The 12249-nt window shown below is 43.4% G+C and overlaps 1 protein-coding gene across 4 annotated transcripts in view; it reads left to right on the top strand.

Moving 5' to 3' along the window:
- MGAT5 (alpha-1,6-mannosylglycoprotein 6-beta-N-acetylglucosaminyltransferase) overlaps positions 1 to 12249 on the top strand; it is a 329469-nt gene that overhangs the window by 295827 nt on the left and 21393 nt on the right. For all 4 annotated transcript variants that reach the window (XM_005572984.5, XM_074008906.1, XM_005572985.5 and 1 more), the window contains 2 exons: positions 5203 to 5319; positions 11854 to 11928. In XM_005572984.5, coding sequence (XP_005573041.1) covers positions 5203 to 5319; positions 11854 to 11928 — 192 coding nt within the window. The remainder of the gene's footprint in view (positions 1 to 5202; positions 5320 to 11853; positions 11929 to 12249) is intronic.

Below are 12249 nucleotides of genomic sequence, written 5' to 3' on the forward strand. Positions count from 1 at the left end.
CTAGGCATTTTTGGCAAGAATATCCCAGAAGTGATGTATCCTTCTCAGAACATCACGTTAGGGGGCATATGATGTCAATATGCTGTACTGATTGATCCCAGGTTTCTCCACTATGAAGTTACTCTTTTACTCTTTTCTCTGTAGTAGGGGTAATACTTTGGGGCTATGTTAGAATATCCTGTTTATCTTCAAACTTTTGTATCATATAGCAGTGGATTTGTATAGTATCACATACTATACAAATAAGTACAGTATTTATTGTTATCATATAGGAGTGGATCATGTCTGCAACAGTTATTACTGCGGTATTCTGATGGTGATTTTCTGATTCCCTCATGATTTTTTAAATGCATGAAAAGCAAAGAAGCCCATCTCTTTTCTTACTGCAGTTTCTGTATACAAGCCTTTGGGAAATGAATCAAAAGTAGCTGAGATTAAGTTGGCAACTGACACGTTTTTGTTAAAACTGACTCTAAAGGTTTTAATGACACTGTGGCCACTGGGTATTTTTTTCCCGGGAAAAAAAAAAAAATTAGGACACTCTTAAACACAATCTGAACATTGCCCAGTGAATGATGTAATGTGACATGGATGAGATCAGCCAGTGTGAAGTTATCAAGAAAAGCATTTCATTGTTTTCTGTCAGTTGCCATCATTTTGTAATTTACTTTTTGCTGAGGTCATGTGAGGTTTTCATTCTTTATGTTGTAAGAAGAGAATAAGCACTGGGGCTGTCACATGGGCATTTGGTTCCTCCTGTCCCTTCATCCCTTCAGATGATTCCACCAGCCCTTAAATGTGACTCTATTAGAGAAACCGTGGGATCCTTTCAATAGTTGCTCAGCAAGTGACCTCACACAGATGACTCCATCAGTCCTAGGCTCCCCCAGGAGGGCAGGATGCAGAGGGAAGTTGACAGGTGTTTAATGCATCCCCGCAGGGTGGTATCAGTTGCTGCATTGGGAGAATTCATCCATGTACATTTCCTGTTTTCCAGGAGCTCCAAATCTGATATGAAATAGTTATAGGACAAAAGCATAATCAGTGGAAGTGCATGAAGAAATAGCTAAGTGAATTCAGGAGGGGAGTGAACTTGGAGTTGTGCTGGGTGGAGGATGTGCAGGGTTAGCTGCGAAGGGGATAGTGGAGGGGCTGTGCTTTAAAGGAAAAGGAGGAGAGCGGGTCTCAAGCCTGAGAAGCATGAATACTGACAAGCTGGGGATACCCCAAGAAGGTCAGTTTGCTTTATGCAAGAGGGCAGGTTCCATCTGATATCTAGCTCCCTCCAGCAACATCAGACAGCATTGAGAGGGACCAGTGAGCTTGATCTCATGGCCAGGTGGGTCACCCTGTCCTGCTCTGCCAGCTCACAAAAGCCCGTAAAATCCCCGTAACTAAAGAAGCTTTTAATGGGAAAAGAGCTGTCAACAGGTTCATTTCTAAGAATCAAAAATTCCTAGAAATTATCTTTTTTCCTTAGCAAATGGAAACATTGTAACCAGAGTATACATAATTACATAAAACTACCTTTTTGTGCCCATACAAATCTTTCATATTAAGCAATATTTGATCCACCTAAATTGATCATATCAACTGCATACATGTCTCTTTGCCTTCATTTGAAGAGAAGAAAAAGTCTGGATATCTAAATGTGGGTTTAGCTTGGTTTTTATTTTTGCACCAGACCATTTTTCAAACCATGATGTCTACACAGAGTGGGAAAAGTTCCACAATGCCTTAAGTAATGTGGCTGGTTCAGGTTACATTTTAATATAAATTGGATTTTTATCTTTACATTGGGAAACAGTAGGTTCTTGATCATTATTCTGACATTTTGTAAGCCATTAGAAATACTCTGGCTTCTGGGTTTTGTGTGTGTGTGTGTGTGTGTGTGTGTGTGTGTTTCCATAAAGAGAACTCATGTTCTCCTTGGAGATTTAATAGCCATTCTGGAGTAATGTCTCATATTTAATAAGATTTTCATTACTTTTATAAACTATACTCCAGTAAATTTACTGATTCATATACAATGAAGTATCTTAGCTCAGATGGTTCTCAATAAATTAACAAGAAGGAACGTAACATTCAGAGGGGAACTAATTAATCACAAAATGCCTCACCCATAAAGTTAAGTAACCTTCAGTAAATGTAAATGAATAAAAGGATAATAGCTCAGCATTTCGTATTTTCCAAGTGCTTGAAGCAACCTTGTAAATAAGCAGAGACCTTAAAAGGCAGGAGAGGAGGGAGATTGCTGACATGTAAATTACTAAATAGTGACATTAATGACAACTTTAACTTACCCTCATTCCGTCAGAAAAACTAATTAGTTCTCCAGGCCATAAAATGAAAATGATGTGACATTTTGCTCATCTTCAGAAAATACAGGCATAAATTCAGTCCTGAATTTAGGTTGGCAAGTTTTAAGAACTGGATTAAAAAGCTGGTGTTTACATTGGGCTTTCGTCTTAAGAACCCAAAGACATCCTTTAAAATTGTCACCTTCCTTTTTATCCAAAGCTAAGAAGTTGTTGAAGGACCTGGATTTGAAGTTGGCTCTTCTCCTTTCCAGCTATGTGGTCTTGGGGGAAATGTAATCGCCTCTCAGTCTCAGAATCGTCATTGATACATAAATAAACCTGAGAAATAACATTTGTGCAGGCGATTAGCAGGACTCCTGGCCCAGCCTAGGGCTTCCTTGATAAGTGTTGAATCCAAAACATGTGCAGAGGAAAAAAAAATGGAAGTTTCCTGAGCTCCATGGGCCTGCAGAGAGTCTGTGGCTTTCATCACTGACCATAGAGCTGAGCCGAGGAAGAGGGCACCTGTCAGGAGGGCTGGAAACTGAAGAGGCTGATGACAGGCTGCTGCTGGGTAGAGGCCCAGATAACCTGTAGCCAGCAGAGGCTCACTGCTGGGCCAGGGACTTGTCGGGCTTCCTGCCTTGAATAGTACACGCATGCTCTTGTGTGGTAGGATACAAAGAACAGTGGCTAAGGGAAAGGTGGAGGGGTGCCAGTTATTTCCTCCAGCCCTCTGAGTATCCTGGAGTCTGAGGAAAAGAGGAGGGCCAGCTTGACCTCCAAAGCAAAGGCATCAGCATTGCCAGACCCAGTATTTCCTATTATAAATATGAGATGAAATTTGTAAATTATATAACCTTGCCTATGTGTGTAATTTCAAAAGAGAATAATTCTCTAACTCAAATGTAAAGGAGAAATAAAAGGAAAATAATTCCTAATAAAGCAATACATATTTCAGCATTATGGAGTCAAGAACTATACTGTTCCATACCCAAGAGCTATACCAGGCACTATGATGCCTTGTTCCTCCTCACAGTGAGTGTTTTCATTTAAAAGGAGTGAAACATTCCGCTGAATATGGTCAGCCTTTTTACTTACAATTGACATTGTGAAGGAGGAGCGAAGCCTGAGTGTGTTTACATATACCCACATATAAACAGAACTGCCAGTAATGTGATAGCTCCGAATATAGACTAATGTGGGTAGGTTTTACTGAAGACTCTGACATCCTCAGTGGCATTGACTTTGCTGCTTTGATCTTTCTGAAATGGTGACAGCTCTTTGGTGACGTTTCAGATAAAACACAGCAGAGACATTGCTTCATTTACACGATTATGTGATTATGTCTGTGGGTAATTCACTGTATGTTTGAACTGTCAAAAAGTTAGATTCTGGCTGGGCATGGTGGTTCATGCCTATAATCCTAGCAGTTGGGGGTGCTGAGACCGGCGGATCACTTGAGGCCAGGAGTTCAAGACCAGCCTGGCCAACATGGTGAAACCCAATCTCTACTAAAAATACAAAAACTTAGCCGGGTGTGGTGGTTCACACCTGTAGTTCCAGCTACTCAGGAGGCTGAAGCAGGAGAATCGCTTGAACTCAGGAGGCAGAGGTTGCAGTGAGCCGAGATCGCACTACTGTATTCTAGCCGGGGTACAGAGCAAGACTCTGTTTCAAGAAAAATAAAAAGCTAAACTCTGTAAGCCCATGTGAAAGCCCTGCAGGGCATTTGAAAGTTTCATGGGCAGTGGGCAGTTTTTCCTGTGCAGGATTGTCCTTGCACATTGTGAAGCAGCTTCTATCCCTAGTTCCCACCCACAGACTAAGGTAACACTCTCCAGTTATTACGGTAGCTGAAAATGCTCTCACATGTGTCTAAAATGCTCCCTTTACAACATGACCTTAAAGAGATATGAGGATAGAGATGGAAACAAAATCAGGGGATAAATTTAGCTGTATTAAAGAATGGACTCAATTAAGCACAGTGGCTTGTGCCTGTAATCCCGGCAATTTGGGAGGCTGACACAGGAGAATTATTTGAGGCCAGGAGTTTGAGACCCACCTGGGCAACATACAGAGACCCTGTGTATACAAAAAAACAAATTGTTTTTAATTAGCCAGGCATGATGTGCGCATCCGTAGTCCTGACTACTCAGAGTGCTGAGGCAAGATGATCTCTTGAGCCCAGGAGTTTGAGGCTTCAGTGAACTATGACTGGGCAACAGAGCAAGACCCTTTGTGGGGGGAGGAAAAAAAGAAGAATGGACACTTCATGAATTAAAGAATTGTCACGGTTCACACTTGATTTCTTTGACCACACATTGTTTTTCAAATAAAACCTCCTTTAGGACAAAAACTGACATTCCTTTTTTTTCTGAATATTATGCTAATGATTATTCCTGAAACCATTCTAGAAATTCTATGTATTTCTGATGGTATCATTTTTTTCTGTCACCTTTTCTATGCACCATGACTTAGCCTCCTGGGACTTTACAGCCTTGATTTTTCTTGTAATTGTCTAGGCTGACCTGTCTGTCTTAGCCAGGATAATAGATACTGGTTTGATCTATTAATAGGTGATTTTCAGGGCTGGGTTCTGGGGTAGAAGAAATTGTTCATCATTTCTTGGTGTGATGTTGGGGGTTAAAGCCACCTGTAGCAGCTTCCTTGTCACCTGGTTGTGACATTATCTTATTTCCAAGTGGGATTCAAGATACAGAACCATCACTGTTTTATTGTTATCTGCTTATGGATGGTTTTGATCATCAAAGGGAAGGATACAATGTCTTGTTACCTACACAACTAGAACTCAGTACCGTAAAAAGCGTAGCACGCCGTCTAGCACAGAAAGTTATTTTAAAAATCGCTTGTGAGACTGAGGTGTTTGCTTCTTTTCCAGCTGACATCCCAGCATCCTTACGCTGAAGTTTTCATCGGGCGGCCACATGTGTGGACTGTTGACCTCAACAATCAGGAGGAAGTAGAGGATGCAGTGAAAGCAATTTTAAATCAGAAGGTTGGTTTCTTTTATTCCACTTTCTCTCATTTCTAATGTGACCTGAAATGTGTATAAAGCATCATAGGTCCTTGGTTTTAATGAACAGATCTTTACCACATCAGCTTAACCCTAGAATTAGAAAATAACCAAGCTATAGGATTTGGCCTGGGGATTTCATGAATGTTCTGTGAATTGGAAACAGAGCTGGTATCCTGATGTGTGCCTGGATCCCAGGCACAGGAGCAGGATCTGGAGTCATACTTGGTTCAGTGATCTGATTTTGTTGCTCTCACAAAGATCTGAAAAGATAGCCCTGCTTCCTCTACAAAAGAGAGAGAAGTGCAAGGAAATACTGGGGAATGTTTTTATAGAACATCTGTTTTGTTTTTTTTTTTCTACCTAAACATGTAGTAGAATTTTGTAAAAGTAACTACATTTCTGGCCTCTTCTGATCAATTCAGCAGACATTTGTCAGGTGCCTGCCATACACAGAGTGCTCTCTGAGTCACCTGGGGTTGTGGAGGGGGCGGGGTGTTTACTTCCACAAACACAGAGGAGGGCTGGCTTCCCACCTATCAGAAGTTTACCATCCAGTAAAGAAGAGTGCAGTTATACTTTCTCCCAATCTGAATCCGCCATGGACTCTCACAGCTGCACTCTGCTGCTGTACTTTGATGGGAGCACTTTTTACACTTGGTTATGATGCTTTAAGAGAAGCCAGTGTAGGCATGTGGGAGGGCTAGCTGGACTTACAGTGTGGGTTCAGTTCTAGCTCTACCACTTACTAGCAGCTTCCTTTCATGTGTAACGTAGGGCCAACATTACCATTTGATTGGTTACTTGTGAGGAGTAAATGAGATAATGTATATAAAGTGCTTAAGTTCAATGTCTACTATATAGTGTTTAGTCAGTATTAAGTATTATGATTTTTGTCAATAGTCTAAATTTCTACTACACCATTAGCAACATGAAGTCAGGATATACATCTGTCTCATTTCTGTATTACCAGTGCCCACACAGGGATTTACCCAATGGATAGATGGGAGAGAGGAATAGATGTCTGCAAGTAAGCATAATACAAGGCTGAATATGTTCAGTGCCAAAGCAACATGCAAACACTCCAGGAGTGGAAGTTGGGGAAGCCTTTCTGGAGAATGCAGCCTTTTAGTTAAGTCTTACAGGATGAGGAGTAATTTGCAAAGTAAAACTGAGAAGTGGACGCGGAAGGGCATCGGTTCAAAGCACAGTGTGACTGAAAGGGAAAAGGCTGAAAAGGCATATGTCCTGGGAGGGATAGTCAGTGTGCCCATGTGGAGGCCATCTTACCCCTCTGGGAAACAGAACAGGATAATCAGTTTGTGGCCCACGGAACTGCTGATTTCAGTTAATTCAGAACATCTCCAGAGGAGGGAGGGCACTCTGATGCATTATCTGTGCTCTGCCTGCTTCAAGGTGGTCTGTTTGGTGTCAGCTTCCCATTGATGATACATACATTCCCAATCCCAGTCTCAGCAGTTTGGGTAGAAGTCCCCGACCTCAGGAGACCAAGCTGATGAAAGAAGCGCCAAATAGAGTGTGGTTCCTATAGGCTGCCTCAAAATATCTGCCACACACCTAAAGCTTCACCACCGGAGTCATTCCTATGGAAGGGCGAAGGTTCTTCTTTCTTGATTCTCCCAGTCCCTTAGCATATAAGCTTCCTGAGGCTGCCGTAACACAGTAGTGCAAGCAACTGAGTGGCTTAAAACAGCAGAAATTTATTCTCTCTGTTCTGGAAGCAAGAAGTCTGAAGTCAAAAATGTCAGCAGGGTCACGTCCCGCCCACAAAGTCTCCAGCTGGATATCCTCCCTTGCCTCTTTCAACTTCTAGTAGGCCTAGGCATTTCTTGTCTTGCAGCATCAAAAGTTTGATCTCTGCCTCCATTATCCTATGGCTTCTCCCTGTGTGTGTCTCTGTCTTTTCCTTTTATACAAGATTAGGGCCCACCCTCATTCAGTGTGACCTCATCTAACTTGGTTACATCTGCAAAGACCCTATTTCCAAATAAGATCGCATTCATGGGTGCTGGGGATTAGAACAGCATATCTTTTAAAGGGGCACAATTCAATCCACAACACTTAGTTAATGCTTGTACTCTTGAGGGTCATTTAAAAGCTGAGGTAGAAGCAGAAAAGAAAAACACACTAAGATACATTATAATCAAACTGCTGAAAAGCAAAGATAAGGAAGAAAACCTTGAAAGCAGCCAGAGAAAAATACATTACATTTAGAGGAATAATGGTATTAACACAGCCAACTTCTCATCAGAAATAATGGAGACCGTAAAAGGGTCCTCAGGAACCAGAATATGTGTGGGGCCTTTCAAAAGGCCATGGTAATTGTTCAGGTTTTTTTTTTTTTCTTTTTTTTGGGTTTGTTTTTTTTTGTGTGTGGGTGTGGTTGGTTTTTTTGTTGTTTGTTTGTTTAAGTGTTCAGGATTTTTTTATAAGTGTGATGGGAAGTTTTGAACAGGGTGATGAGATGACCCAGTGTACATTGGAAATCGTGAAGAGAAATTACAGATTCTGTTTACTCAAAATCCTATGGTTAGTAAGCGGAGGAGCCATGAGTCAAACCATGGCCTCCTGGTACTTTCTAAGACCATTTCGTATTGAATGATGCCAAGCCACATCTGTCAGGTCAGACCATAGAGGGCTTCTCATGGAGGCTCATCTTTGAAAGCAGTTGCCTGTAGAAGTTGTCCCTGACTTGGAAAGGTGAGTCGGTACTAGTGGAGACAGGAAATCACACAAGAAGGGAGGTCAAGAAGAGAAAATGGAGGGGAAGATAAGGGAATGTTTCCAAGGTCAGCAGAAACTTCACAGTGCAATCTGCAGGCATCCTTCCTGTGGCCCTCGCCATATGATTAACAGTCCTTTTTGTTTTGTTTGTTTTTTTTTTTAACAAAGCAGGATGCCCAAGAATACTTCCTTGCTTCTCCACAGCTGGCCTAGCTTGGGTTTCTCAATGACTGGATGTGATTTAGCATTCTCCTTCATTCTGTCCCCCAAAGAGGCCTTCACTTTTTCCTAAACAACTTTTATGCAGAAAACTGCCCACTCTTCCAGCCCCCAATTCACATAACAGGTCTCACTTCAGAGGCTTGCTAGGACTCTGAAGAGCTTTCCAATGCAGAAGCCCCTGCCTGCCCTCCCCCACAGGGTCCAGCAATATAGACCTACCTTCTGACTCACCGACTTCCTTCCGTCCGTCCGTCCGTCCGTCCCTCCACCCCTCCATCCCTCCATCCCTCCATCCCTCCATCCCTCTATCTCTCCATCCCTCCATCCCTCCATCTCTCTCTCTATCCCTCCATCCCTCCATCTCTCTCTCTATCCCTCCATCCCTCTATCTCTCCATCCCTCTATCTCTCCATCCCTCCATCCCTCCATCTCTCCATCCCTCCATCCCTCCATCTCTCTCTCCATCCCTCCATCCCTCCATCTCTCTCTCTATCCCTCCATCCCTCCATCTCTCCATCCCTCTATGTCTCCATCCCTCCATCCCTCCATCTCTCCACCCCTCCATCCCTCCATCCCTCCATCCCTCCATCTCTCTCTCTATCCCTCCATCCCTCCATCTCTCCATCCCTCTATCTCTCCATCCCTCCATCCCTCCATCTCTCCACCCCTCCATCCCTCCATCCCTCCATCTCTCTCTCTATCCCTCCATCCCTCCATCTCTCCATCCCTCTATCTCTCCATCCCTCCATCCCTCCATCTCTCCATCCCTCCATCCCTCCATCTCTCTCTCTATCCCTCCATCCCTCCATCTCTCCATCCCTCTATCTCTCCATCCCTCCATCCCTCCATCTCTCCATCCCTCCATCTCTCCATCTCTCCATCCCTCTATCTCTCCATCCCTCCATCCCTCCATCTCTCCATCCCTCCATCTCTCCATCTCTCCATCCCTCTATCTCTCCATCCCTCCATCCCTCCATCTCTCCATCCCTCCATCTCTCCATCCCTCCATCTCTCCATCTCTCCATCCCTCTATCTCTCCATCCCTCCATCCCTCCATCTCTCTCTCTATCCCTCCATCCCTCCATCTCTCCATCCCTCTATCTCTCTATCCCTCCATCCCTCCATCTCTCCATCCCTCTATCTCTCCATCCCTCCATCCCTCCATCTCTCCATCCCTCCATCCCTCCATCTCTCTCTCTATCCCTCCATCCCTCCATCTCTCCATCCCTCTATCTCTCCATCCCTCCATCTCTCCATCCCTCCATCCCTCCATCTCTCTCTCTATCCCTCCATCTCTCTATCCCTCCATCCCTCCATCTCTCCATCCCTCTATCTCTCCATCCCTCCATCCCTCCATCTCTCCATCCCTCCATCCCTCCATCTCTCCATCCCTCTATCTCTCTATCCCTCCATCCCTCCATCTCTCCCTCCCTTTTGCTTTTCTTGTATAGGAAAATTGTTTGCTTCATATCCTTTAAAACAGTGAACGGCCCCAAAGCAATGAATGAGTCAACATACCTTTGGTTAAAGTGGGCTGGGTTGGTAGGAGAACAGAGGAAGAGCCATTTTTCTGTGTTTTTGGCTTTGAACACTTTGAATTAACTTTCTTTCATTTTCTAATGGATTCCCTTTGGAAATGTTGTTGGAATGGCACTTGGGTACTCGGCATGCTTCCTAACATAACTAAATCTGTTCATCTCATGAAAGATGACCATAGATGTTTATTTCACTATACAAATCCTGCTTTAACACTGATAAATGAACCCAGATATGCCATGTTCTTTGTTTTAGATCGTTCCTTCTATGAATCTTTGAGAGGAAACTTATCTCTAGGCCAGCAATAGAAAGCTTCTGGAGTCACCCTTGGGTTGACTAAACATCTTTTAAAAGAAAAGAAAAAAATTTGCATTTTGTGTGAAGGGCTGTGTCTGGGTTAGAGAAGGAACAGTAAGTTCAAAAGCTTGAGTTGACAAGGAACAAACTGAGAACTTGAAAGTCAATTCTTCTGAGTATTTTGAGATCTTCAGAGATGAGCTGTTTAGGAATAGAGTGACCTCTTTTTTCTTGTAGAATAGTCTGCATGATATTACAGTATTTACGGCTCAGCCTCTTTTAGCTCTATTCAGACAGCTGTAGGCCACTGTGGCCCACATTTGTGCATTCGTTCAGCATTTGAAGACAATTAAAATTTCTGAAAATCACTGTTGAAGATTTCAATGTAATGTGTGATTTGGCACACAAGAAAGGGGGAGACAATGCCCTGAGACCAACTCCTTGGCTGCCACTAAGGAATGTTATTTCTGTTCATTGTCCCATTTTCAGCAAGCTTCAACTATAGATGTTTTGCCTAGTTCTCCACCCTGTAGATTCCAGCAAAGACTTTAGAGGTAGCTAGTGAAGGTGCGCCCCCTGCCCCACCACCCCAGTCTACGCTATTGCTGAGAGGAGCTGTTGAGCTCCCTGAAGCAATAATAGACTATATTGCTGGTGATTTTCTCCCAAATGAAATTTCCATTTTAAGTTGGTAATACTCCTGAAAACACAGGCCTCATAGTGTTGGCAGACACTGTGCAGCAGAGATCAAACCCACATTTCTTCCCCTTCTCTAAGGTGTCACAATATTGATAAGACTGCCTCCTCTACCCTAATGAAGCATCCTCTAGAGTTTCCTACTCCCCTCAAATTAAATTGAGGCTCTTTAGTATAGAAATCTCAAGGCTTTTCTGGAAATTCAGTGAATTTTCCACCTCGTCTCACCAGTTACCATAATACTGAGCTGCAGTTACCTGCTGTCCTTTCATGTTAGAGACCACACTACTTGTTCCCCAAGGATGTCTTCAGCATCTTGGCCCTCCCCAGTTTGGGCTTACTAGACTCACAGCCTGCCTTAAAAGCCCAGCATGAGTAGAAGTCTGCTTTGACCCTCTAGCCTCCCAGGACCCCCTAGCTGAACTCCTTGCGACACTTTATCACTTTATTTTTGCACCCTGAGCTCTTTGGGTACAGGCTAACCTCACCTACAAATACAGACCAATGCTTTTGTCACTGTCATAGATCCTTCACCTGCTCATTGTTGCCTTAGAGCAGTGACCATGCATTCATTCAACAGATGTTTGCTAATTTCCTACATGTGCCACACTGTGCTCACCACTAGAATGTAAAGATGACCCAACAGCATGGATTCTGCCCTGTGGAACTTACCTGCTAGCAAGTGGTAACTTCCATCTTTTGTTGAATGCCCACTAGGTGCTAGTCACTAAACTAAGCACCCTTTTTCTCCCAGATAATCTTTGCAGCTTAAAAGAGGTGAGTTTTTCATATCATCCTTTTACATATGAGGAACCTGAGACTTAGAGATGGCAAGTCGTTTGCTCAGAGTCCCACACCTAGTAAGGATCAGCGTGAGATCACGACTTGCAAGTCCACAGTCAACCCTCATGAGGCCGCCTCCTGGTGTTAGCACCCATGTACTGAGTGAGTCAGAGGACTAGGGAGATGCTACATGTTCTCTATCCTTCTCCTTCATGGCATCATGTTCTGTTTCCACAGATTGAGCCATACATGCCATATGAATTTACATGTGAGGGGATGCTACAGAGAATCAATGCTTTCATTGAAAAACAGGTAAGGCTTATCAGAAGTCAGTCTGTCTTTGCTGTGTACTGCTTCCTGTGACCCCATAGGGCTCTCAAGAACACTTAAGAGCTCACTGTGTTTCTGTGGCTGTTTTCCTGCTTTGGGAGACTCCAGGAGCTGGATAATAGTAGCACTGTCATGGTCACCCAAGAGAACCAGTATTCCCTTGGAGTAGGTATGTTCTTGATGACATGTAAGGTGAAATGGAAACTTACAAGAGAGATGGGATGATTACTGTGAAGATTCCCCTGACCCTCAGGGTCTGTGCCCTGAGTGGGTTCTGAGACCCATTAGGAAGACTTGGGACGG

This window comes from Macaca fascicularis, chromosome 12, assembly GCF_037993035.2.
Source record: "Macaca fascicularis isolate 582-1 chromosome 12, T2T-MFA8v1.1".
NCBI lineage: Eukaryota > Metazoa > Chordata > Mammalia > Primates > Cercopithecidae > Macaca > Macaca fascicularis.